General features: G+C 47.4%; 1 protein-coding gene across 1 annotated transcript; it reads left to right on the forward strand.

Moving 5' to 3' along the window:
- Window positions 1-923: 923 nt before the first annotated feature.
- On the forward strand, window positions 924-21,226 carry tk1 (thymidine kinase 1, soluble). The gene is made up of 7 exons (XM_085963782.1): window positions 924-1,194; window positions 1,460-1,491; window positions 3,826-3,939; window positions 8,873-8,966; window positions 9,646-9,735; window positions 13,325-13,444; window positions 19,712-21,226. Exons 1-7 carry the CDS (start codon window positions 1,129-1,131, stop codon window positions 19,916-19,918), a joined length of 723 nt encoding a protein of 240 aa, XP_085819908.1. The 5' UTR covers window positions 924-1,128; the 3' UTR covers window positions 19,919-21,226.
- The last annotated feature ends 6,755 nt before the right edge of the window (window positions 21,227-27,981 follow it).

Genomic DNA, 27,981 nt, shown 5'->3' on the forward strand with positions numbered 1-27,981 from the left:
CTACATGTTGCCTCTTGGCGACATCATCCAAAAACACAGCGTCAGTTTCCACATGTACGCTGACAACACCCACTGCATAACTAAGACCGCCTATTTCCACCTCCGTAACATCGCCTGTCTCCGCCCTTGCCTCAGCTCATCTGCTGCTGAAACCCTCATTCATGCCTTTGTTACCTCTAGACTTGACTATTCCAACACCCTCCTGGCTGGCCTCCCACATTCCACTCTACGTAAACCTGAGGTTATCCAAAACTCGGCTGCCCGTGTCCTGACTTGCACCAAGTCCCGTTCGCCCATCACCCGTGTGCTCGCTGACCTACATTGGCTCCCGGTTAAGCAGTGCCTCGATTTCAAAATTCTCATCCTTGTTTTCAAATCCCTCCATGGCCTCCCCCCTATCTCTGTAATCTCCTTCAGCCCCACAACCCCCCTGAGATATCTGCGCTCCTCTAATTCTGCCCTCTTGAGCATCCCTGATTATAATCGCTCAACCATTGGTGGCCGTGCCTTCAGCTGCCGAGGCCCTAAGCTCTGGAATTCCCTGTCTAAACCTCTCTGCCTCGCTACCTCTCTTTCCTTCTTTAAGACGCTCCTTAAAACCTAACACTTCGACCAAGCTTTTGGTCACCTGCCCTAATTTATCCTTATGTGGATCGGTGTCAAATTTTTTGTCTTATAATACTCCTGTGCAGCACCTTGGGACGTTTTACTACATTAAAGGCGCTATATAAATACAAGTTGTTGTTGTTGTAGACACAAGTAATATTAAACTTGATAAGTTTCCATTGATTTTTATGATTTCGTTTTCTATCAGTTGTTGATAACACTGGGACAACCAACTTATCTGCAGTAACTCACTTTATAAGAGTTAGATGTCAGTGGATACAGTCACGTGTGACATTTCCTGACGCAATTTTGGCGCGGTGGCAAACTTGAATGCACTTCTGGTTCCTCTTCTGCTGTGTTGTGTAGCGTTTGGTTCAGCTCCTCGTCTCCTTTTTAATATTTCACTTGTATCTCTTCGGGGGGGGGGGGGGGGGACTTATTTGTTCCTGCCATCTTTAACCCTGTGGCTTCAAGTTTCTCTTGCATTTGTTTAGATATTTTTTAATTTAATTTTCTGATAGAATGAACTTTTTACACACCCCAGAAATCTCGGTCTTGTCTCCCAGCAAAGTGAGGGGTCAAATTCAGGTAAGGAAAAAAGACACAATTTATTCTTTAGAACAATTTAAAAAAAACAAGACGGATCTCCCAGCGGCGGCCTCTAGTGTTTGAAATTGCTCTTCAATCAAAGTGAGCGTGTGGCAAAGATCGAGATACCGACTGTTGCTAAACTTAGTATCTTTTTGTTATATTTCTTCATTTCAATGTCCCTGATCCCACTTCCTGCCCCCTCAAAACGCGCCACCTATCATTGAGCCAGTTGACCTAAAGAGCTTTTCTTTTGCAATTACAGATCATCTTCGGACCGATGTTCTCGGGGAAAAGGTAACTGATTGATTTTAAACGTTTTATTGCCCCTTTTTTAAAGAGATTGTGTGATGTGAAGCTGCCCCTGAAGTCCTGCGGCTGCTTGGCGCTAACTAGCCTGGCGCGCCCCATGGGCTTTGTCCCCGAGCCCGGGCTGCCCAGCACTCTGCAAACCTTTTACAGGCACTTTTATCAATAATGTACTTTTAGCTTCACTGCATTTTTATTATTACTTTCTCCCCCCGCCCCCGCCTTTTTTTTGCTGGAAATCAGACTCTGCGAAGTTCCCGCCATTTCTCTTCCGCCTGGTGTATCCGCCCTTTTTAAGTCAGTGCTTAGAAATAATGTAATCAAATATTGCGTTTCCAAATCAGCCTCGTAACCCGGGCAAGACTGCCAGTTTTTTTTTAATGCTTCATTTGCCCTGCTATGTTATCTATTTTTGGGAGGTGGCGAAAGGTGCTATATAAATGCAAGTTTTATCTATAACTGTAATGTAGGATTATTGTTGGAGGAAAGGGGTGTATATATACACCGCAAGGAAATAAATAACCAGGTAATCTGTTTCTGGTGGTGTTATTTAAAAGATAAATGTCGCCCTGAGAACTCCCCTGCTCGTCTTTGAATAGTGCCGTGCTTTTGGGCATCAGTTTAACGTCTCACCCGAAAGACGGCACCTCCAACGGGGCAGCGTGTCCGCTCAGTTCGTGTGCTCAAGTCTCTAGAGTGGGGTTTGAACGCAAAACCTTCAGACTCAGAAGCGAGAATGCTACCACTGAGCCAAGGCTGGCAACTAATCTGCAGTAACCGACTATATTTAATTACATTTTCGAGCCGTTTTCCCTATATAAGGCTGTGTGTGCATAAAACAATAAAACCTGAACTGTTCTCTGCTTGGTTATATGGGGAAACAAACTTCAAATAACTCGGCTGTTAATTTGCTGTAGGGACCCAAACAGATTTGTTCAAAAGATCTCGGTCTGAACTTAGAATGCTATGAACCCATGCTTTAGTACTTGCTTCTGTAGTTTTACAGCCCCTCTCCTTTCTTAAAGCAGAAAAGTGGATTATAAGCACTGAGGATGTTAAGACCATTGTATAGAGAGAATTTGCGCTCAAGAAGAGGAGGTGATCAAAAGCTTGGTCAAAGAGCTGGGGTTCAAGGAGGGCCTTGGAGGAGAGAGGTGGGGAGGCAGAAGGGTTTAGGGAGGGAATTGTAGAGCGCGGTGCCTAGACAGTTGAAGGCATAGCTGACATCAATATTGGGTGCCATGTCATAGTATGATAAACATATATGCACGCACAGTCAGGGGGCAGTTGTTTGAGGTGAAGGTGCTTGTTGTAGGCAAACGGTACGTACCTTTTAGGTAGATGCAGCTAAATGTTGAAACACGTTTAGTTCGGCAAATCTCTGAAGAGTAGACTATTTCTTGAGGATTTGAGTTGCCGTCCTCGTCACCAGGGCCATTGACCTGTTTGGTGATCTCCTCCCACGCTGATCTTGCTGTATTTGTCGGAGGATAGCACCCTTGTATTCTAAGATGGCAACCTTTTCCAGCATCATGCATACCCCTCTCTGTAAAGAGACCAGTCCCCTCTGTCCTGGCCACTTGCACGTCACACGTTTTCCCTCTTTTGTTTGGAGCAGAATTGCTCGACCACTTTGACACCGTTCAGCTACCTTTTTTAAGGGGCAGCAATCCCCAAACCGCATTTATATTTAAATAAGCAGGCATTGCAAAATACTGCACGGTCTGGTCCATGTGCTTGCCAGCCATACCTCATCCTGCGACAGGACTGGGGAAATTGATCCTCGAGTTTTTGATAATTGCAGCAGACTTGGTTTGCAGTTGCCATGTCAAACTCTCCGGTTTGATTCCCAGTTTGTGTTGGTAACCTTAGTGGGTGCAGCAGTAGGAGCCTTACAACGGCCCTCAATACTCCTGGGCCAGGAAGATGAGAATTAACCACAGTTCCCATTCCTGATTGATATCCAATAACCCCTGCTGGGAAATATGTGTGTGACTGTTGGGTGAGGACAAGATTGGACTCCGCTGTGATTCCCACCATGGTTATCTAGCTCTTGTACACTGTCTATAAAGAATGACCTCTTGGGTGGGATAACACAAGATGGCCAGCATCCATGGAACTGTGCTCCAGCATAGGTCAGTGCCTTCGGCGATGGGCAGTGAAAATCTAGGGTGGGGTAGGAGGATTGAGAAGATACACTGGTCTCTAAGCAGCAAAGGACTACTTGTCTGTTTCCAAGGCATTTGCATAACAATTGGGAAGGAGATGCAACTTTGCTACATGTGCGTCTGACTAAGCTCTAATTTGTTCTTTCTACTACAGCACAGAGCTGATGCGCCGGGTGAGAAGGTTTCAGATTGCTCAATACTGGTGTCTTGTGGTAAAGTATGCAAAGGACACTCGGTACAGCAATGAGGACCTGGCTACACATGACAAGTGAGTATTGAGTGCAGTCTCATAACTGGCAGTTGCAGCACACTGGCTAAGTTGGTACTACTATCTGTATTCTACCTGTGCTCATACTCCTACTATCTAACCACGAACAAGGTAACGGTCTACAGTAAATTACAGCTTGTCTCATAATGTCCCTTGAAACAGAATAATAAAACAAGCTACGCTGTTCCTGGTAGTGGGCTTGCTATACCTTTTCTGACCAATAGTTCCTCTGAACCTGATCGGCACTTCCTCAAGCGAAGAGGTCTCGCTCCATATCTGCCCTTGTACCAGATAGTCCCCACAAACCCAGATGGTTTGGTTCAACGTTCCCACTAAGCTGTGGGCACGGGGCCGCGCATCGATCAGGAGGTCCCGCACAGGCCGCTCACCAGCTGTTGACACTGGAGAAGATACTGTGCAGCAAATTTAAAGGGACTGCGTACAGGAAAAAAGCAATTAATGGGAACATTGGTGTGGTTCTGTGTCCTATCTGACTGGACAGGAAGCCATGGGCTTGACCTCTGACCTCCATGTCTGGGGATTAGCCAGCTGAGCTGCCACTTAAACCAGCTACCTTCCTCCAAATCAGGGCTGCCAGCAGATGCCCTCCAAGGAATAGCCCATCCTAACAAAATGAGCGTGAACGTTCAGGGATATTTAAAAGACTTCCAGTGTCTCAAGTTTCAGTGGGATGTGCTGTTCTGGTTAGATGCCGGGTCTGAATTCTAATCCTCATTCCCCAGCTTTGTGGATTTTATTGCTTAGCTTATTTTAATATAAATTACACTGAAATCCTTCTGTGGTCAAGTAGTCAAAAATCCTGAAGCGTAACGTTATACATTTCTCACTGTTGCAAAGCTCATTTTATTGTTCGTTTCTAACCCTCCGTTCTTCAGCCCATTTGACTAATTTCTAACACGTCCCTTTTTTCACTCCTTGATCTCTGTGGCATTTGACACAATCAACCACACCATCCTCCTCCAAGCTCTCTCCTCTGTTGTCCAGCTCATTGGAGCTGTCCTCACTTGCTTTCACTCAAACCTATTTAATTATAGCCAGAGTATCTCCAGAAATGGCTTCTCTTCCCACCCCACAACGTTCTCTCTGAAGTCCACCCAAGGATCTATCCTTGACCCCCTTCTCCTCTACACGCTGCCCCTTGGCGATATCATCCAAAGTCCTGCAATTAAGGTTCCGCAATTTCCTCCAGTTTAACATTGGCGAGACCAAAGCCATTGTCTTTGACCCCTGCCACAAACTCCATATCCTTGCTATTGATTCCATCCCCCTCGCCAGTCACTGTCTCTGGTTGAAACAGATTATTCACAACCTCGTTGCACTAATTAACCCCAAGCTGTCCAGTCCATCACAAAAGCCACCTCCTTCCATCTCTAACACTATCCGCCTCCAGCCATGCCTCCGATCATCTGCCACTGAGACCCTATCCATGCCTTTGCAATCTCCATATTGAACTATTGGCCGGCAGGCCGCCCTTCGTCCACGCTCTAAACTTCAGCTCATCCAAAACTGCTGCCCATATCCTATCCTGCATCAAGTTGCACCCACCCGTTACCCCTGTCCTCGCTGACCCTCATTGGCTCCCCGTCTCTAATGTCCCCAATTTAAAATTTTCATTGTGTTCCAAGTCCCTTCATGGCCTCACCCCCTCCCTATCTCTAACGTCCTCCAGCTCTACAACCCTGTCGGAACGCTCTCTTTCTCTAACCCTGGCCTCGGCCGTGCCTTCAGCTGTCTTGGCCCCGCACTCTGGAATTCCCTTCCTAAATCCCTCTGCCTCACCACTTCCCTATCCTTTTTAAGACCCTCCTTAAAACCCACTTCTTTGACCAAGCTTTTGGTTACCCCATCTAATATCTCTCTCTCTGGCTTGGCATCTACTTTTGTCTGATTTAAGCCTCTCTGAAGTGCCTTGGGATATTTTTCTACTTTTAAGTCCGCTATATAACTGCAAGGTACGGTAGTTTATGATGCTTGCTTTATTTGAGTACCTGACCTATGAAACTAATCTCTGTGAACTGGATAATCAAATCCAATAACCGGTTTAAAAAAATATCCCAGGCTATTTGATTGAATCCTGTCGCAACATTAGTGAGTCAGTAGTTTCACTAACTAATGGAACAGACTGAAATAAGATGATCGATATAGAAGTGAAATATTGACTTTATTAGCTAAGAAAGCACCATTCACTCTTTGGAAAAACATATTTTTATTGGTAGCCAAAAAAAAAACTAATCAAAGCAAAAGATACAGTCTCAACTCTGATTTAATCAAGTTAATATTCTTACAAGTTGGGGGAGAACAAAATTGAAGTTCGTGGAATCTTGTACAAGTGAATTAATATTCCTGAAATATTGGATACAGAATCCCTGATGGTTCAGTGGGTAAATTTTCCATATTATATGGTACAGCCCAGGAGGGGTCCAGACAGTGTCCCCCGTAAGCCACACTGCCCCCCCCCCCCACCACCACCAAATGCGTGGCCCACTCAAGTCTTTGAGCATGCGCGGTATCTGCCGTGGAAAGGCTGGTGAGCGGCCTGTGCGGGACCTCGCAGATGACTGCGTGTCCGTGCAGCATGGCGGGAACATTGGGGCCAGATGCGATACCTGGTTTGTGCTGTTATCTGGTGTCAGCCAGAGTGACGGTGAGACCTCTGTAATTACCTGCGTTCTTGGGGAGGGGGAAGTTCAGCTATGGTTCCTGTTTCTGATCACTGGTAATGAAATGCTTGATCAATCGACTGAAGGTGGTCTCAGGATTGGCTGTGATAAATAGCCAGCTGATACACACTCGTGAAGAATGGCCACTCGGGCAAATGTTCCCTGTGCTCCCTAATCTATGTCCGTCGTCGTCTTTTTCATTTCATTTAACTGATGCAAAATCCTTAATATCTCTGGCCTATCTTCATCGCTCACAATTAGACTTCCCTCTCATCCCTAAGCAGTGTTTTCTCTTTAACTAATCTTTTACTTTTTTATGCTTATAGGAGCTTTTGCTATTTCCTTTTTATATAATCTGGTCTTTTTTCATGTTCTCTTTCAGCCCTTCCAATATCCCTTTTTAACTTCCCATTGCACTTTCTATATTCCTCATGGTTTTCTATTGTAGTGTTAGCCTATGCCTGCCTTCTAAGCTTCAGCTTCGTTTTAATCTCTTTTTTTAATCCACAAAACTATCCTTTGGTGTCCCCTCTTTACCTTTACAGGAATATATTTATTTTGTGTACTCTCCATCCCATGAGTGAAGATTTCTCACTGTTGATCTTGTCGACCTGTTTGGTAACTCTTCTGCCCAGTTAATTTGAGCCAAGTCTCCTGAAATTTGCCTTTTCCAGCCCAGCACCCTGACCGTTAACTCTTCATTATCATTTTCTTTTTCACATCCAACATAACTATGTTATGGTCACTATTCCCCAATTATTCTTCTACTGTCACATCAGTCATTTCCCTCACTTTATTTCCCAGAATTAAATAGAATCATAGAACGGTTACAGCACAGGAGGCCATTCGGCCTCTCGAACCCGTGCTGGCTCTCTGCAAAGCACTTGGGCTGGTTCCACTCCCCTGCCCTTTCCCCGTAGCCCTGCAAATGTTTTCCTTCCAGTACTTATCCAATTGCCTTTTGAAAGCCACGATTAAGTCTGCCTCCACCACCCTTTCAGGCCATGCATTCCATCCTAACCGCTCGCTGCGTTTATATAAAAAAAAATTTTTTAAAAAGTTTTTCCTCATATCTCCTTTTGGTTCTTTTGCCAATCACCTTAAATCTGTGTCCTCTGGTCCTTGACCCTTCCGCCAATGGGAGCAGTTTCTCTCTACACCCATCATGATTTTGAACACCGCTATCAAATCTCTCCTCGACCCCAGCTTCTCCAGTCTATCCACATAACTGAAGTCCCTCGTCCCTGGAATCATTCTCGTATTTCTTTTCTGCACCCTCTCTGAGGCCTTCCCATCCTTCCTAAAGTGCGGTGCCCAGAATTGGACACAAACCAGTGTTTTATAAAGGTTCATCATAACTTCCTTGCTTTTGGACTCTATGCCTCTATTTATGAAGCCCAGGATCCCGTATGCTTTTTTAATCGCTTTCTCAACCTGCCCTGCCACCACCAACGATTTGTGCACATATACCCCCAGGTTTCTCTCTTCATGCACCCCCTTTAGGATTGTACCCTTTAGTTTATATTGCCTCTCCTCATTCTTCCTACCAAAATGTATCACCTCGCACTTTTCTACGCTAAATTTCATCTGCCTCGTGTCTGCCAATTTCACCAGCCTGTCCAAGTCTTCTTGAAGTCTATCACTCTCCTCCTCACTGTTCACTATACCTCCAAGTTTAGTGTCATCAAGCAGCGCTTCTTTCCTTGTTGGACTAGAAACGTACTGATCTGGGAAACCACCCTAGTTGCATTCTAAAAGTCTTCTACCTCAAACGATGGTCACCCACCACCTGGAACCCTTCAGCCTCCCAAATGTGACCGAGTGACCAGCTGCTCCTCCTCAAGTTCACAAACCTTGAGCTCGAGTGCAAGCCGTCAGAGACACTTGAGCGCGCACACAAACATCCTGGACACACACAGCATCCGGGACCGCCCGTATCGCGCAGGCTCCCAATGTCACAGGTTCCAGCAGTCTGTCCCCTTGGGTGAGAAACACTAATAATTCAAGGCAATTGTAGCAAAGTCTGTGCCACACATTGGATTTTTTTTTCTCACTGCTATAAATCTAAACTGAAGTGGGTCTGAATTCTTAAATAATTGCTATGCTGATGTTGCATCTTTGTAATTTGTCATCCTATATTTGGCACATTGAGTTTGCACAGTCCTGGATTAGGATTGTTGATGTAATGGCCCATTAGTCCAGAACTTCCATTTGTAAACCCTGCTGACGTTTTTCTCTCTCATCCCTCGCAGGTTTACAATGCAAGCAGTTCCTGCGACAACCCTGAGTGAAGTTTATGAAGAAGCGTTGAAATGTGCAGTTATCGGAATTGATGAAGGGCAGTTTGTAAGTGTGGCCAATCATGCTCGTTTTTACTGTTCAAAGTCTTTGCGCTAAATGGTAATCCCTGGATGAATCCCTTTTTTTCACTATTAAGAGTGGGAAAACCTTTTAAAGGAACTGTGGGGCTTACAAAGGTGCTCTCACGTGCTGGTATATGGTTCAACACCCCGCCCAGTATCTTCCCTAAGTGTGACTCTAGCAATGGATGTTAGGCTATTCAACTGTGTGAGACATCAGTGTAAAATCTGATCCTACTCTCACCTGATATCTGCAAACACACTGTATCCAGCTGTGCTTTTGGCCTGATTTCTCTTCCCTCCTCTATTTCCCCGCCTCCCTCCCACCAATTTAGGGACACTGAAGCTAATTGTAGCACTTTCCATAGCTGGGACCAAGTAACTTGCGCAGAGCAAGGATCAAACCTGGGATCTTGGCATTCTCGATGGTTCTGTACCACACCAGGCAGTACATTTACCCACTGAGCTAACTTCGTGAAATCCATTCACCACTCCTGTATGAAGGTCCTATGGCTGATAATGGGTTTGATTACCCCTCTGCAAAGTACCTTGGGATGTTTTCCTATGTTAACGGTGCTGTTGTTGATTACCTAAACTAATTCTTTATTAATCTGAGCAAAGACAGTGTTCAGGAACACGGTGTTGAAGATCCTCTATTTCTCTAGTTTCCAGACTGTGTTGAATTCGCTGAGGAAATGGCCAACAAAGGAAAAACTGTGATTGTGGCAGCGTTGGATGGAACTTTCCAAAGGAAGGTAAGTAGAGCCCATGAGAAAACATACACGAACTGCAAAATGAGTTCATCTTGTACAGATTTAGTGGCGCCCAGCTAATATTATAGCCACCTCTTTTACAGCAACAAAATTGCATTCAATTTATTTTGCCTTGGACAGGGAAGCAACTCTTTTTATGAAATATAATGGAATAAAAAGCTAGTATCTGTAATGGTGACCATGAAACTATCGGATTTTCGTAAAATCCCATCTGGTTCACTAATGTCCTTTTTTAGGGAAGGAAATCTGCCGTCCTTACCCGGTCTGGCCTATGTGTGCCTCCAGACCCACAGCAATGGGGTTGATTCTTAACTGCCCTCTGAAATGGCCTAACAAGCCACTCAGTTGTAAAAAAAAAAAAACGCTACAAAAAACAATAGGAATAAAACCGGACAGACCACCCAGCGTCGACCTCTGCATCGGCTACGGACACGGCAACGGCACACCCAGCCCATTTGACCCTGCAAAGTCCTCCTCACCAACATCTGGGGACTTGTGCCAACATTGGGAGAGCTGTCCCACAGACTAATCAAGCAACAGCCCAACATAGTCATGCTCACAGAATCATACCTTTCACCAATGTCCCAAACTCCTCCATCACCATCCCTGGGTATGTCCTGTCCCACCGGCAGGACAGACCCACCAGGGGTGGTGGCACAGTGGTATACAGTCGGGAAGGAGTGGCCCTGGGAGTCCTCAACATTGATTCTGGACCCTATGACGTCTCGATGGCTTCAGGTCAAGCATAGGCAAGAAAACCTGCTGATTACCACCTACCGCCCTCCCTCAGCTGATGAATCAGTACTCCTCCATGTTGAACACCACTTGAAAGAAGCACTGAGAGTAGCAAGGGCACAGAATGTACTCTGGGTGGAAGACTTCAATGTCCATCACCAAGAGTGGCTCGGTAGCACCAGTACTGACTGAGCTGGCTGAGTCCCGAAGGACATAGCTGCCAATCTACCTGTCTCAGATGCATCTGTCCATGACAGCATTGGTAGTAGTGACCACCACACCCACCGTGCTAAGTGGGATAGATTCAGAACAGATCTAGCAGCTCAAAACTGGGCATCCATGAGGCACGGTGGACCATCAGCAGCAGAATTGTATTCCACCATAATCTGTAACCTCATGGCCTGGCATATCTTTCACTCTACCATTACCATCAAGCCAGGGGCCCAACCCTGGTTCAATAAGGCGTGTAGAAGAGCATGCCAGGCGTACCTAAAAATGCGGTGCCAACCTGGGGAAGCTGCAACACAGGACCACATGCATGCTAAAAAGCGGAAGCAGCATACTATAGACAGGGCTAAGCGATCCCACAATCAATGGATCAGATCAAAGCTCTGCAGTCCTGCCACATCGTCGTGAATGGTGGTGGACCATTAAACAACTAACGGGAGGAGGAGGCTCCATGAATATCCCTATCCTCAATGATGGTGGAGTCCAGCACGTGAGTGCAAAAGACAAGGCTGAAGCATTTGCAACCATCTTCAGCCAGAAGTGCTGAGTGGATGATCCATATCGGCCTCCTCTGGAGGTCCCCACCATCACAGAAGCCAGTATCCAGCCAATTTGATTCACTCCATGTGATATCAAGAACTGGCTGAGCGCACTGGATACAACAAAGGCTATGGGCCCCGACAATATCCTGGCTGTCGTGCTGAAGACTTATACTCCAGAACTAGCCGTGCCTCTAGCCAAGCTGTTCCAGTACAGCTACAACACTGGCATCTATCCAACAATGTGGAAAACTGCCCAGGTAGGTTCTGTCCACAAAGCAGGACAAATCCAATCTGGCCAATTACCGCCCCATCAGTCTACTCTCAATCATCAGCAAAGTGATGGAAGGTGTCATCGACAGTGCTATCAAGCAGCACTTACTCACCAATAACTTGCTCACTGATGCCCAGTTTGGGTTCTGCCCAGGTCTGCTCCAGACCTCATTACAGCCTTGGTCCAAACATGGACAAAGGAGCTGAATTCCAGAGGTGAGGTGAGAGTGACTGCCCTTGACATCAAGGCAGCATTTGACCGAGTGTGGCATCAAGCAGCCCGAGTAAAACTGAAGTCAATGGGAATCTGGGGGGAAAACGCTCCACTGGCTGGAGTCATACCTAGCACAAAGGAAGATGGTTGTGCTGGTTGGAGGTCAATCATCACAGCCCCAGGACATCACTGCAGGAGTTCCTCAGGGCAGTGTCCTCGGCCCAACCATCTTCAGCTGCTTCATCAATGACCTTCCCTCCAACATAAGGTCAGAAGTAGGGATGTTCACTGACTGCACAGTGTTCAGTGCCGTTCACAATTCCTCAGATAATGAAGCAGTCCATGCCCACATGCAGCAAGACCTGGACGACATTCAGGCTTGGGCTGATAGTGCCAGGCAATGAATATCTTCAACAAGCAAGTGTCTTACTACCGCCCTTTAACATTCAACGACATTACCATTGCCGAATCCCCCACCATCAACATCCTGGGGGTCACCATTGACCAGAAACTTAACTAGACCAGCCATATAAATACTGCAGCAACAAGAGCAGGTCAGAGGCTAGGTATTCTGCAGCGAGTGTCTCACCTCCTGACTCCCCAAAGCCTCTCCACCATCTGTAAGGCACAAGTCAGGAGTGTGATGGAATACTCTCCACTTGCCTGGATGAGTGCAGCTCCAACAACACTCAAGAAGCTTGACACCATCCAGGACAAAGCAGCCCGCTTGAATTGGCACCCCATCCACCACCTTAAACTTTCACTCCCTCCACCACCGGCGTACCGTGGCTGCAGTGTGTACCATCTACAAGATGCACTGCAGCAACTCGCCAAGGCTTCTTCGGCAGCACCTCTCAAACCCGCGACCTCTTCCACCTAGAAGGACAAGGGCAGCAGGCGTATGGGAACACCACCACCTCCAAGTCTCTCACCATCTTGACTTGGAAATATATCGCCGTTCCTTCATCGTCGCTGGGTCAAAATCCTGGAACTCCCTCCCTAACAGCACTGTGGGAGTACCTTCAACACACGGACTGCAGTGGTTCAAGAAGGCGGCTCACCACCACCTTCTCGAGGGCAACTAGGGATGGGCAATAAATGCTGCTGTTGCCAGTGACGCCCACATCCCAGGAACGAATTTAAAAGAAAATATTCTGACCAAGAATTTCCAGAGTTCCTGACCTTCCCTGGACTTTCGAGCAGAGGTTAGGGCGCCTTCCCGCAGGGAGTAGTGTGGGCGGGGGGGGGGGAAGTTTGGTGGTTTTATCACTCCAGGCACAGTAAACATCACCACCCCACCTTCTCAACCCAAAAGTGGCAATGTGGGGGGCAAGCATCTTATTGAAATCAAATTCAGGATAAGTAGTGGTGAAATGAAAATCCTGGAATAAAGTGCTGGAGAATTATCATTCCTGATTGCAGTGGGGGAGAAGGAAATAGAGGACACTTGCTGCGGGGCAGGGAGAGAAAGTTTGTCACTTTAAAATGGCACTGGGCCAGAGTGATGTGCCGCTGCGGCAATATGTGAAGGTGTCAATTATTTTCAGTATCGGATTCTGAACAATTCTCTTTGTTTCTCTAGGCTTTTGGCAACATTCTGAATCTGGTTCCCCTGGCGGAGAATGTAGTGAAACTGAGTGCTGTGTGCATGGAGTGCTACAGGGAGGCTGCCTATACCAAGAGACTGGGGACTGAAAAAGAGGTTTGTGTTTCTGTCTTGCCCCCTTTGTTTAGGCCACTTCTTTGCTCTTTCCCTCCCTGAAGACTCGGTTCCACAGATGTTGGCCGCCATCTAGCATCTCTCCAATTGGCCACTCTTCATCTGTGAGACTGGGCGGTGAGTGTTTTAAATCATGTGGAGGTATCACTGCTAAGTATGACTGTGGCACCACTCAACGTGCACATGTGTGCCAATCGTGATCAGGAGTGGGGCCACTAGTAGAGTTTCCGCTCTCCTAGCTCGGGCCAATTGTAATGCCTGGACGCCCACTTCAGCTGAGATCCGTTGACCCGGCACAGACGTGTGGTCTACCTGATCTGTACAGCTCCGTTCCAGGTCGTCAGACTGACTGAACCATTAGGAGAGCTGCAAGAGATTTATTTGAAAATTAGTTCAGTCATTCTGCACCTCTGTTAAGTATGAATGTGACCGGCCCATTGACCATAATAGAGAGAAAACTAGTCAGGCCACAAAGACCCTAACTGTTTTGGGTGAGTCTAGCTGCTGGTAACTTTAACTATGCGTGAAACCTGTGTGGATAGAATGGTGGTTAGCTAATTCTGTGGGTGAACAGTTGGTTCCTTTTAAGCATATGTGCCAACAACTTGCACTTGTATAGAATCATTAATACAGAAAAAATGGATCGAGGTGCTTCAGAGGCGTAATTTAAAAAAAAAAACTGGACTCCGAGCCAAAGAAAGAAGTTATTGGGGGTAATCTAAAGCTTGGTCAAAGAGCTGGATTTTAAGGGGCGAGGGGGTCTTAGAGGAGCAGATTGAAGTGAGAGATGGAGGGGTTTATGGAGAGAATTCCAGAGTGTTTGGGCTGGACAGCTGAAGGCATGGCTGCCTAAGGAGGGGTTGAACAAGCGGTCAGAATCGGAGGAACAGTTTTGGGCGGGTAGGGAAGGTGGTGGTAGGGCTAGAAGAGGTTACAAAGCTAGGATGGAGCAAGGCCATGAATGACACACATTTTAAATTTGAGGCATTGGGACCAGGAACCAGTTGTGGTGAACCACTCTTATCGTTTTCATTGTTGTTCACTGTTGTTCACTACTGTTATCGTCATTGCACATTGTTACCTCTTACTACTCACTGTGTACCAATGCATGCCTCAGCTGGCTCCACCCATGGCTCCACCTACATGACCTGGTATAAAGATGACTGCTCGGCAACCCACTTCCTTCTTGGAACCAGTCGTCCACGAGAGGCATGCTCTGTTCTTTAGTTAATAAAAACCTTTTCATTACTATCCTAATTCATCGCTTTTTATGGATTAATTGATAAGCGTATCAATTTTATTAACTAAAATTAAAATGTCGGCACCTGAACAGCAACAACAGCAGGCGTTGCTGCGAGCCCTCAGACCAGCATGCCTGGACCTCGACCCTCAAGCGGCGGGTTCATCTACCAATTTCGAACACTGGCTGAGCTGCTTTGAATCCTTCCTAGAAGCCTCCGCCGTGATATCGGAGGAGAACAAATTAAAAGTTCTGACCGACCAGGTGAGCCCTCAAGTATATACACTCATCCGGGACGCTACTACGTACACGGCGGCTCTCGACCTGCTAAAAGGGCAATACATGCGCCCAGTGAATACGATTTACGCCAGACACCTCCTGGGATCCCGCAGGCAGCAACCGGGGGAATCGGTAGAGGCATTTTTACGGGTGTTACAGACACTCTGCAGGGACTGCGACTGTAAGGCGGTATCGGCTGCGGTGCACGCGGAGGGACTTATCTGTGATGCCTTTGTTAAGGGCCTCCAGTCCGACTACTCCCGGCAGAGATTGCTCGAAAGCAGGGAGCTCGACCTGAAGACGGCCGTAGCCCTCGCGCTCTCATTAGATGCGGCCCACCGAAACCTCGAAGCATACTCACGTAACGGTGCCGCGCCATGGTCATCGCGACCTTGGGACATGGGACCGCCGCCCCCGGTACCAACTACTGCAGCGATGTCCCGTAACCAGGCCCAAAAATGCTATTTCTGTGGCCAGTTAAAACACCCTAGGGCGCGCTGCCCGGCGAAGACCGCTACCTGCTCTGGCTGCGGGAAGAAAGGCCATTACGCCAACGCCTGCAGAGGGAAACCCGCGAACGCCAGCAGCGCCGCGTGTGAACCGTGGGGGCAGCCATCTTATCCGCCATTTTGTGCACCTCCGGCCGCGTGGGGATCGGAATCATGGCCGCCGCCATTTTGTCCGCCGCACTCAACTGCCATTTTGTCTCCGGACTCGACCACCGTCTCGTCTGACGACCACATCGGCTCACTCAGCCATACACTGGCCTCCATTACACTGGATCAAGCTCTCCCTCATTATCTCTCCAGGTCCATGATGGACATTACGGTAAGCGGCCGCGCCACTACTTGCCTGTTTGACAGCGGGAGCACGGAGAGTTTTATTCACCCCGACACGGTGTGTAGCCACTCCCTCACGGTCCTGCCAACGCGCCATCGGATTTCTATGGTGTCCAAGTCCCATTCAACGGACGTCGGCGGCTACTGTGTGGTGACCCTTTCGGTTAGGGGCACAGAATATAACATTTTTTAACTTCTTGTCCTGCCCCGTCTTTGCGCTGCCGTTCTGCTAGGGTTGGATTTTCAGTGCCACCTTAAAAGTGTCACATTGGCATACGGTGGACCCCTCCCCCCACTCACAGTCGGCAACCAACAGCTTTTAAATCGCCCGCCGCGCACCATTTGCAGTCTTTCCACACTCAGTCTCCCCCCCTCCCTTGTTTGCTAACCTCACCCGCGACTGTAAACCCATCGCTACCAAGAGCAGGCGGTACAGCGCCGGGGACAGAGCTCTTATTAGCTCTGAGGTGGAGCGGCTCCTGAAGGAGGGCATTATCGAAGGGAGCACCAGCCCCTGGCGAGCCCAGGTTGTAGTCGTTAAGACCGGCAATAAACACCGCCTGGTCATTGACTACAGCCAAACCATAAACCGGTACACTCAGCTGGACGCGTACCCCCTTCCCCGCATATCTGATATGGTCAATCTGATTGCGCAATACAGGGTATTCTCCACCATTGACCTTAAGTCAGCATACCACCAACTCCCTATCCGCCCTGAGGACCGCCAGTATACTGCCTTCGAGGCAAACGGCCGCCTCTACCACTTCCTTAGGGTTCCCTTCGGCGTCACCAACAGGGTTTCGGTCTTCCAAAGGGAGATGGACCGGATGGTTGACCAGAACGCGCTGCAAGCCACCTTTCCCTATCTGGATAACGTCACCATCTGCGGCCACGACCAGCAGGACCATGACATTAATCTAGAGAAATTCCTCCGTACGGCCCAGCGGCTGAATCTAACATACAATAAGGAGAAATGTATGTTTCGCACCACGCGCCTTGCCATTCTCGGCTGCGTAGTGGAGAACGGAGTCATCTGCCCCGACCCCGACAGAATGCGCCCCCTTATGGAGCTCCCCCTCCCCCACTGCCAAAAAGCACTGAAGAGATGCCTGGGGTTTTTCTCTTGCTATGCTCAGTGGGTGCCCAACTATGCGGACAAAGCCAGACCCCCTCATCAAGTCCACCTCCTTCCCCCTGACATCAGAGGCGTGTGCAGCCTTCACTCTTATTAAGAGTGATATTGCGAAGGCCACAATGCACGCAGTGGATGAGTCCATCCCTTTCCAAGTGGCGAGCGATGCATCCGACTTCGCCCTAGCTGCAACCCTTAACCAGGCGGGGAGACCCGTGGCCTTTTTCTCAAGGACCCTCCAGGGCCCCGAGATTCGACACTCCTCTGTCGAAAAGGAGGCCCGGGCTATTGTGGAAGCGGTGCGACACTGGAGGCATTACCTGGCCGGAAAACGATTTACCCTTCTCACTGACCAGCGTTCAGTTGCTTTTATGTTCAATAATAAGCAGAGGGGCAAAATCAAGAACAACAAGATCTTGAGGTGGAGAATTGAACTCTCCACCTACAATTACGATATCTTGTACCGGCCCGGGAAACTCAATGAGCCCCCAGATGCTCTATCACGAGGTACATGCGCCAACGCGCAAGTTGATAGACTGCGGACCCTCCACAATGACCTCTGCCACCCCGGGGTCACCAGATTCTGCCACTTCATTAAGGCCCGCAACCTGCCCTACTCCATCGAGGAGGTCAGGACTATGACCAGGAACTGCCAAATCTGTGCCGAATGCAAACCGCATTTTTATAGGCCAGACAGAGCACGCCTGATCAAGGCCACTCGCCCCTTCGAGCGCTTGAGCATCGACTTTAAGGGGCCTCTCCCTTCCTCTGACCGCAACGTGTACTTCCTCAACATAGTTGATGAGTACTCCCGTTTCCCTTTTGCCATCCCTTGCCCGGGCATGACCAGTACCACGGTCATCAAATGTCTGAATGACCTCTTCGCCTTGTTCGGGTTCTCTAGCTATATACATAGCGACCGGGGCTCATCTTTCATGAGCGACGAACTTCGTCAGTACCTGCTCGCGAGAGGTATTGCTACGAGCAGGACCACCAGCTACAACCCCCGGGGGAACGGCCAGGTGGAAAGAGAGAACGCGACGGTTTGGAAGGCCGTCCTCTTAGCCTTAAAATTTAAGGGCCTTCCGACCTCTCGCTGGCAGGAGGTCCTCCCTGCGGCACTCCACTCCATCCGGTCACTGCTTTGTACTGCCACTAATGCCACCCCTCATGAGCAAATGTTCGTTTTCCCCAGGAAGTCCACATCGGGAACCTCGCTACCGACATGGTTGACTTCTCCTGGGCCCGTCCTACTGCGGAGGCACGTGAGGACCCATAAAACGGACCCCCTGGTCGAGAGGGTGAACCTCCTACACGCCAACCCCCCAGTATGCCTATGTGGCATACCCAGACGGGCGGGAGGACACGGTCTCCATACGAGACCTCGCACCCTCGGGCGCCCCTGAATCACCACCGTTATTCTCCACCACTACTCCCAACCCAACCCCTGTAGACGGCATGCCGGAGCCCCAGGACCCTTCGTTGACCACTCAGACACCAGATTCGACGTTGGATACTGCACCACCGCCGCCGCTGCTACGACGATCAGGACGGCATACAAGGCCTCCTGATAGACTTACCTACACGAACTTTTAGTACACTTCACCCAGCCGGACTCAATTTTAAACAAGGGGTGAATGTGGTAAACCACTGTTATCGTTTTCATTGTTGTTCACTACTGTTATCGTTATTGCACATTGTTACCTCTTGCTACTCACTCTGTACCAATGCATGCCTCAGCTGGCTCCGCCTACATGACCTGGTATAAAGGTGGCTGCTCGGCAACCCACTTCCTTCTTGGAACCAGTCGTCCACGAGAGGCATGCTCTGTTTAGTTAATAAAAAACCGTTTCATTACTATCCTAATTCATCGCTTTTTATGGATTAATTGATAAGCGTATCACCAGTGTAGATCAACGAGGACAAGAGTGATGGGTGAGTGGGATTTTTCCCATGGAGAAGCCAATTTGGAAAGATCATTGGTCCCATGAGCCTCCTACTGGCTGAATATGGAGCAGTGATTGAGTCCTGGGAGCACAGAGTCTAGTTAGACTCTGGTCTGAGTCTGCTGGGCAAAGGGTGAAGAAGAGGAGAACATTTGCTGTGGGTGTTTGGTGGTCAGAGGTTACAGCACGAAGATAAAGAATGGAAGGTGACGGCGGGGGGGGTTGTGGTAAACCACTGTTACACCTGCCTGTGTGTGTGTTTGTATTCCACTGTGTACATGTCTGTACATGCCTCGGCTGACTCCTCCCATGAGTCCAGGTATAAAGGTGACTGCTCCACAGTCCCTCTGTATTCTGGACTGGTCGACCACTCGAGGCACACCTTCATTCTCTTGTTAATAAAAGCCTGTTAGTTACTCGCTTAACCTCAGTCTTTTGAGTAATTGATAGCGCATCAGGGTTTACATAATGGTTCAAAGTATCTGGAACTCTCCTTTCCCCAAGAGCCTGTGGATGCTGAATCACTTGAAATTTCCAGGACTTGGGGATAGATTTTTGTTGGGTAAGGGCATCAAGGGATCTGGATCATAGGTGGATAAATGGAGTTGTGCTACAGATCAGCCATGGTCTAATGGAATGACGGAACAGGCTTAAGGAGCTGAATGATCAACTCCTGTTCCTATCAGAATGACTGTAGCATGAAGCCTTTTAACATAACTAATGATTTCTGCTACAAGATTCTACTTAATATATTCAGTTCCTCGGAACCCTTTCTCCTAGCTTGTGTGATTTGAGTTTGCTCTTTCCCAACAGGTCGAAGTGATTGGTGGAATGGACATGTACCGAGCGACCTGTAGGCTCTGCTACTTCACGAATGATAACCTGCTGGGTGTGGAGGGTGATAAGGAAAACAGTGTTGTCAGTAGACAAGAAACTAGTCAACCTTTAGCTTCAAAACACCTCGTCTGCAAGAAAGACAGCAAACCATCAAGAAAACTCTTTGAAAATCTGCAGGTCTAACTCGTGAAATCAACCCTCTCTCCCCACTGCCCCCACTCCCCTGCCCCACCCTCCCAAAATGTTCTCTCCTATTCTCAAGGTGTTGACCAATGTTGGGTGTGGTTCCTTGGGCACAGACAAGTCGCCAATACTTTGCCCCAAGCAATGATTCCTCGTGCAATTCTGGGCAGGTTGTTAAACTTGAGAGATGTCACAAATCAAGGCCAATCCTGTCCTCGTCCTACTTCCACACCTGCACCTTCAGAGGGGGAACTGGATAAGCTAGGACGGGGAAAAAGTGAGCCGTGTTTACACTCCTGATTGCTGATTAGCTGGAAAGTGCACGCGTGTGTAGGTGAGGATGGGTTCAAGCTGGGCTGTGATGGCTGTCACCGTTGGAAGTGCTGCCCATTTCTGCTCCCATGAAAACTGGCCGTTTTAATGAGGGGCTGACAGTGGCCGTGCAGATCTGTACCCAGCACCACTTAATACTTCAGGAGCCTGAAGAGCAATCGCAAATGCTATAGGGTTTGGCAAAGCAGCACCGAATCTCCTCTAGCTTGCAAACTGCAGAGTGCTTATTGTACTGACTGCACTATTTCAAACTCTGCAGAAAGCCCTTTTACATCACTGCCGATACATTTTGACTCTGGCGGAGGTGCTGGCTGTTTCCTTGTACCTTGCTCGCCTGTGATGTGTGCGTCTAGGCAGTGATTACCAGCAGGCAAACCGACCATGGAGAAGCCTGATCCTATCGTCCTCCTCATCTGCTGCCCACACACGAGCACCTTCCAGCAGGGCCACTAGATGATGAACGGAATCTGAGAATACCCATCCCTCCCAAAAGAGATGCTGCGGCAGTAGATCTAATGTTGGCCTTTTTTTAATTATGAATATGCGTGCATTAATTTTTAATCGCTTTTGCTTATTAGTTGCTCAGTCTTGTTTATTGAAGTGGCCACACTGGGAATTTACAGCACAGTTCAATGGCCACAAGCATCAATAATTAGTGACTCTGCACCAATAACAAAAAGAAAATCTTCCAGCCCCAGATGTAGTCATTGGTTGGTACTCCAGTGCGGGTTAGTGTGACGGGATTCATTTATGCTGTTGGAAATGATTAACTTTGCAGCTAGCTAACACTGGAGAGTAGTGCTGCCATTAACTGTCGTGCAGAATATTGGCAACAGAAGGAAAAATAAATGTTTTCTATTAACCACCATATTTATTTAACTGAGAAATTGGCACTGTAACGGTCATTTCACTGTTTGTATAAAAAGTGTTGTACTATCGACATAAATATTGAAGGCCATGGATTTTAAAACTTAACTTTTCTACCATGTACAGTTTGTGGATTCAGAGTCGATGTATTGATGGCAATATATTGGTGGTGATCTGAATGTTTAATAATAACTGCAAATGCTCAGCATATACCATTCCTTTTAGCACTGCCACTTCAATATAAACCATTAATTTTAAGATCTGTATAATTTAAGGTAAATGAGGACTTCCATCTAAGATAGCAAAATACTGCGGATGCTGGAAATCCGAAATAACAACAGGAAACGCTGGAAAAACTCGGCAGGCCAGGCAGCATCGGTGGAGAGAGAAACAGAGTTAACGTTTCAGGTCGATGACCTTTCGTCAGAACTGGAAAAAAAGCAGGAAATGGAGAGCAAGTTTGCGGGCTGGGAAAAGAGGGAAGGGATAAGCCATCCTTTGTTCCTTAACCTGTCCAATTACCACCTCCTCTTGCCTTGAATATCTCTTAATCTCTCCTTTCTATCCTATCACTGACCGCCCCTTTTGTTCTTTCATCCCTTCCCTCTTTTCCCAGCCCCCAAACTTGCTTTCCATTTCCTGCTTTTTTTCCAGTTCTGACGAAAGGTCATCGACCTGAAACGTTAACTCTGTTTCTCTCTCCACCGCTGCTGCCTGGCTGAGTTTTTCCAGCGTTTCCTGTTGTTAGGTAGGACTTCCATCTACTATGCCTTTCTTTGTGTTTCACTTTTTCTACAGGAGTGGGCCTTTGGCGTAGCGGTAGCATCCCCGCCGCTGGGCCAGAAGGCGTAGGGTTTCGAACCCCGCTCCAGACAGTCCCGGCAAGTGGAGTTGGAGCTCCGGCTCTAAATTCTGGGTTGACATCCAGCGGGATACTTGCGTCCGTGGGTGTGGGTGGCGCCCCCCTTCGTATGGGTTGTGGGAGCCTGTAAAACCCTCCCACCATAGGACTAACCACCCTAATGGCTGGTACGAAGATGGTTACGGTCACAGAAGGAGCGTTAATCGCGGCCAGAAATCCTTCCACCACTTCATACAGTGCCCCAAAGGGAACAGTGTGAAGACACGTAGGACGACGACTTTTTCTACGCTTCTTTTAAAAATAAAGTGAATTTTACTCGTCTAGTGTAGTGTAGTATGCTCTTTAATTACTTTATATACTTTGGTTTGGCTCAATTGCAGGAGTTCCTCAGGGCAGTGTCCTAGGCCCAACCATTTTCAGCTGTTTCATCAATGATCTTCCCTCCATCATGAGGTCAGAAGTGGGGATGTTCACTGATGATTGCACAGTGTTCAGTTCCATTTGTAATTCCTCAGATAATGATGCAGTCTGTTCCTGCATGCAGCAAGACCTAGACAACATCCAGGCTTGGGCTGATAAGTGGCAAGTAACATTTGCACCACACAAATGCCAGGCAATGACCATCTCCAACAAGAGTCTATCCACTGCCCCTTGACATTCAACGATATTACCAACAGTGAATCCCCCCACCATCAACATCCTGGGGGGTCACCATTGACCAGAAACTTAACTGGACCAGCCCCAAAAATACTGTGGCAACAAGAGCAGGTCAGAGGCTGGGTATTCAGCAACGAGTGACTCACCTGCTTCCCCAAAGCCTTTCCACCATCTACAAGGTGCAAGTCAGGCATGTGATGGAATACTCTCCACTTGCCTGGATGAGTGCAGCTCCAACAACATAGAAAAATAGGAGCAGGAGTAGGCCATTCGGCCCTTCGAGCCTGCTCCACAATTCAAGATGATCGTGGCTATCCCTCTAAATACCATATTCCTGCTCTCTCCCCATACCCCTTGATGCCTTTTGCATCTAGAAATCTATCTACTTCTTAAATATATTCAGTGACTTGACCTCCACAGCCTTCTGTGGTAGAGAATTCCGCAGGTTCACCCTCTGAAGAAATTTCTCCTCATCTCACTCCTAAATGTCCTACCTGTATCCTGAGACTGTGACCCCTTGTTCCAGACCCCCCCCCCCCCGCAGCCAGGGAAAACATCCGCTCTTCATTCAGTCTGTCTAGCCTGGTCAGAATTGTATAAGTTTCAATGAGATTTCCCCACATTCTTCTAAACTCTAGTGAATACAGGCCTAGTCGACCCAATCTCTCCTCATAGGACAGTCCTGCCATCCCAGGAATCACTCTGGTGAACCTTTGCTGCACTCCCTCTATGGCAAGTATATCCTTTCTTAGGTAATATTGTTTGGTGATGCCTTGGATGTTGTCACCAAGCACTTTACGGTGGTGCTCAGCTCTGCCTTTTCCCAGTCCGTTTCCTTATTCCACTCAAGCTCGACACCATCCAGGACAAAGCAGCCCATCCACCACCTTAAACATTCACTCCCTCCACCATTGGCGCACTGTGACTGCAGTGTGTACTGTCTACAGATGCACTGCTGCAATCCGCCAAGGCTTTTTTGACAGTACCTCCCACCCCTGTGAGCTTTACCACCTTGAAGGACAAAGGCAGCAGGTGCATGGGAACACCACCACCTTCTCATTGGGTGCAAATTTATAAAAATTGGCATAAATGCAGGAAACTTGGGTTCTCTGGTCTTTAGCATGGGGCAGGGCTATGTTAATGAGCTAAGGGGTTTCGGCAAGTACAAATGATCAAGAAAATGTGCAGCAATGTTTTGGAGTAAAACCAGTGCAAATCAGTTACGCACAAATTTCCTTGGATAGAACGGTGTAACTGCTGTTACACCATAACTTTTCAGAAAATGATGGGCCATTTCCTGATTACAATCTGCCTCTTCGAGTTGTTTAATGATATAGTGGCTACAGCTTGGCAGAGAGAGTGAGATTTCCTTTGTTTGCTAATTATAGTGTCATAAACAAGTATGAAGAATATGCTTAGGAATTTGCTCCAAATAGCAAACTGGAAAACAGCCTTGTTTCAAGCTTGTAAGTCTGACCCTTCCGCATTGTATAAATTAAAATACATTGGATTGTTTCATTTTAAATCTTAAATATAAACTGCTGAAAATCCAAGCGCAGAGGGGAAATGGGTGGTGACTGGAGATGTATTAAAATAAACAATATAACCAGTTTGGATCTATGTGTAATGACCACAGCCTCCCCACCAGCTAACAGTCTCAGGTTGGGAATAGTGTTGTTAAGTTGTCCTGAGTGGGAGGCTCTCTATTAGAGAGAATGCTACACCATTATTTTAGCTCATCTGCCACATCTGCCTGATTAGTGATAGCTCTGCTATGGAGAGAAATCTGCTCAAACCTCCAAGTTTCTTTTAAGAGTCAAATAATGGGCTATGAAACTCATGAATATCACTCCATTTAATGAGGTCAAAGTACTGTTCTGCCCTGATGCAGTTTGTTCACAATGTATAATTTCATAATGTACAGCACAGAAACAGGCCATTCGGCCCACACGAGCCTCCTCCTGCCCCTCTTCATCTAACCCTACGAGCAGAACCTTGAATTCCTTTCTCCTTAATGTGTTTATCCAGCTTCCCCTTAAATACATCTATGCTATTTGCCTCAACTCGATAAAAGGCCTTTTGACTTATCTAGCTCATCCTGCCACAGAAACCAATGGTTTCCCCCCTCCCCGTACAGCAGCTACCGGCTGTTGAACGATTCCAGGGTTTTCACCTCTACTACCCTAACCTACGCTTGTTTGCAGATAATACCAACTGACATCAATCCCAAACTTACCTCATACTAGTTGTCCACCTGTTATGATTTAACTTGAAATAGTTTTCAGGATCCTCTTCCTAGCGAACTACAGCACAAAACTGTCCAAAATTCACTAATTTGTGACCGCCGAGATCATAAGGATGGTGTGGGAAATGGGACAAATGTCATGCTGGTGTAGTAAGGAGTGCTTTTCAGGCGGGGCAAAGGAATATTGGGAGAACTTTACGTTTGGTGATACTATACCTATCCTAGGAATGCTCGATATTGACAGATGCCTGAAATGATAAGAATTCCAATCCCAAGAACCAACATTCCTCACCTTTTTGAGCGCAAAAAATTAACGGGGAAAAAAGTGCTCAGGCTTAACTTTTTCTATTCCACTGAACCTGTATACTTCTAGAAGGTTCCCCTTGCATTTGCCTCTTTTCAAAGCTGGAGTCCAAGTTTTTCCAACATCCTCATAAATCAATCATCTGACATTTAAGGTTCAGCGTCATCATGACCCTTCTCAACCAGCCTCCGGGGCTTGGGTGGTTCCCTGGTGTCAAAGTATGAGAGCTGCAGCCTTGAGGTCCATTAAGGCAGCAATTGGCCTCTGCAGAATCCTTGGAGCGAGATGGTAAATTTGATGTGGCTTTGGGGGATTGTGATCTAACCTATTACTCCCATTATTCTAATACAGTGAAGAAGAATTGCTCTGGTTATGTTCGGCAATAGAGTGAATACATCCAAAAATTCACAATTTCACTACGTATAGGGACCAGTGCAATCCTTAATCCATTTCAAAAAAAGCTCCGGGCCCACAGTGACCATACTAATGTGTCGAGTGCAGTGCTCAAGACTTGTGTGATTTATTTTTGTATTCAACACAGAGGTATGGGTGGAGGTAATACCATTTCTCACTTAGTAAGCCCCTTGCTGATAGATCAGCCAAAATCCAACAGTGGAACAGGCTCGGGAGGCTGAATGGCCTAGTCCTGTTCCTACACGCAGAAAACACCACAGATGAAGCCTGTGAGTCATTTATCTTTGTTCTGTTCAAACCTGGTTCCACACCTCAAAGCTGTCCAAACCTTTATTGTTTTTGGCTACATCCATGTGTAAAGTTTAACACCTTGCTCCCATTAGTTAGTATATCTCAAATTGCTGATAACAGATTTGGTACTTGGCTTTAGAATTTATCCAGAGGCATTTTCTTTTACGCTTCCAACTGTAGATAAGTTTCAGAAGAATATTGCCCCACCCAGCTCAAGCACAGTTCTCATCATGCATTGCCACAAGAGGTCAGTCAATTTACCTCAATTTTAATTTGTTTCCGTGTCATTTGCAGTCTTTTCCCTTCAATTCAAAGTAAGGACTCAAACTCAATCTCACACCCTTCTATTTTGAGCTTTTGCACCAGCAACTGAACCCGGGACAACACCAAAAATGTACTTGAGCTGCCAAAATGCCAGCTGATTTGGCCACGCCCACATAACTGGCCAAGTGCTGATCAAACTCCGTGCAACAGCAGCTTGTCAAATAATGTAGGAAATGCAAATGACTCTGTTGTACGTACCTCTGCCCGAGCCCACCACTGCACTTGATGCATAAACAGATGCAGAGAAGCTCTCCGGAGGCAGTGCTCAGGTTCCATGCAAAGCTTCTTCTTAGGCAGTCCCTCAGAACCGAGGATGACTTGCTTCCACACTAAAAATGAGTTCTCAGATGACTGATGAGTCCAATGCGGGACCTACAGTCTCTGTCACAGGTGGGGCAGACGGTGGTTGAAGGGGCGGGTGGGTGGGGTGCTTGGGTTGATGTGCGCTCCTTACACTGCCTGTGCTTGGCTTCCGCTTGCTCCCGGAGACTCGAGGTGTTCGGCACCTTCCCGGATGCTTCTCCTCCACTTTGTGCGGCCTTGGGCCAGGGATTCCCAGATGTCGGTGGGGATTTTTCAAGGAGGCTCCGAGGATGTCCTTGAAGCGTTTCCTCTACCCAGCTGGGGCTCTCTTGCCGTGCCGGATCTCAGAGTAGAGCGCTTCTTTTGGGAGTCTCATATGGGGCATGCGGACGATGTGGCCTGTCCATCGGAACTGATCGAGCGTGGTCAAAGCTTCGATGCTGGGGATATTGGCCTGAGCAAGAACACTGATGTTGGTACGCCGATCCTGCCAGTGGATTTGCAGGATCGTGCCAGCACGTCACTGAACGCACACATACCCTTTACATATAATGTCCTGTGGACTGACAGCTGTCAATAGCAGTGGTACATCCAAATTTGGGAGAAAGCTGGAGCTCCACCGATTCGTGCACAGTCTGAACGAAATCAAACACCATGGTCCATCGAGTTCACCTACCATCCTGGTAATCTTGGTTGCTGGAGTTTAAATCACCTCCCGTACACCAGCCTCCTCAATACAGGTTGAATCATTTCACTCACGCCCTCTTTGACAACACATATTTAATCACCTCACTCACACCAGTCTCACTACAACAAGACCAGCATTATTCCCGGGTGTGGTTTAATCAGCAGTCAGCCAGGAACGGTTCTGTAATAGTTTGGGGGGGAATCTATGGAGTATGTATAATGAAGTTAGCATACCTTGCTGCATTATACTCTACCAGCTTATGATTTCTACAATAGAAAACACCTGAAAAAAAAAAGAGTGGAGAATGTGGAATTTGATGCATACTTCAGTGCGTGATTGCTCAAAGCAAGTCTTCTCCCAACAGATCACAGAACATGGACAGTATGCATTGTTGCTGTCTCAGTAAGCACCAGCAGATTGGGAAGAGGACCCAGAGAATGGTGGGACTCATGACCCAATCATTTATGTAAATTAAAAAATATCAGTTATATAACACACAAGCTTCTAAATCCACAGCACTTTAATTAGACCAAAATTGAATATTCCAGAAATAAACTAACGATGAGTAAAAGCACTTTACAATTGCAGTTTATATTTTTTGATCCTCATCCAGCCTGAAGCCACTATCAGTAATTTATCACAAGATACACTCCACATTCATACAGACAAGCCTAAAGTTTCTTCTATATAATTGCCAAGATGACATTGAACCAAATGGTCCCAAAATGAGCATGAAGCTCATCCTCTAACACAGAATAAAGTCAACAGCCACCAC

The sequence above is a fragment of the Somniosus microcephalus genome, chromosome 21, assembly GCF_052327205.1.
Source record: "Somniosus microcephalus isolate GS21.2 chromosome 21, FLI_Smic_1.0, whole genome shotgun sequence".
In the NCBI taxonomy this organism is placed as follows: Eukaryota; Metazoa; Chordata; class Chondrichthyes; order Squaliformes; family Somniosidae; genus Somniosus; species Somniosus microcephalus.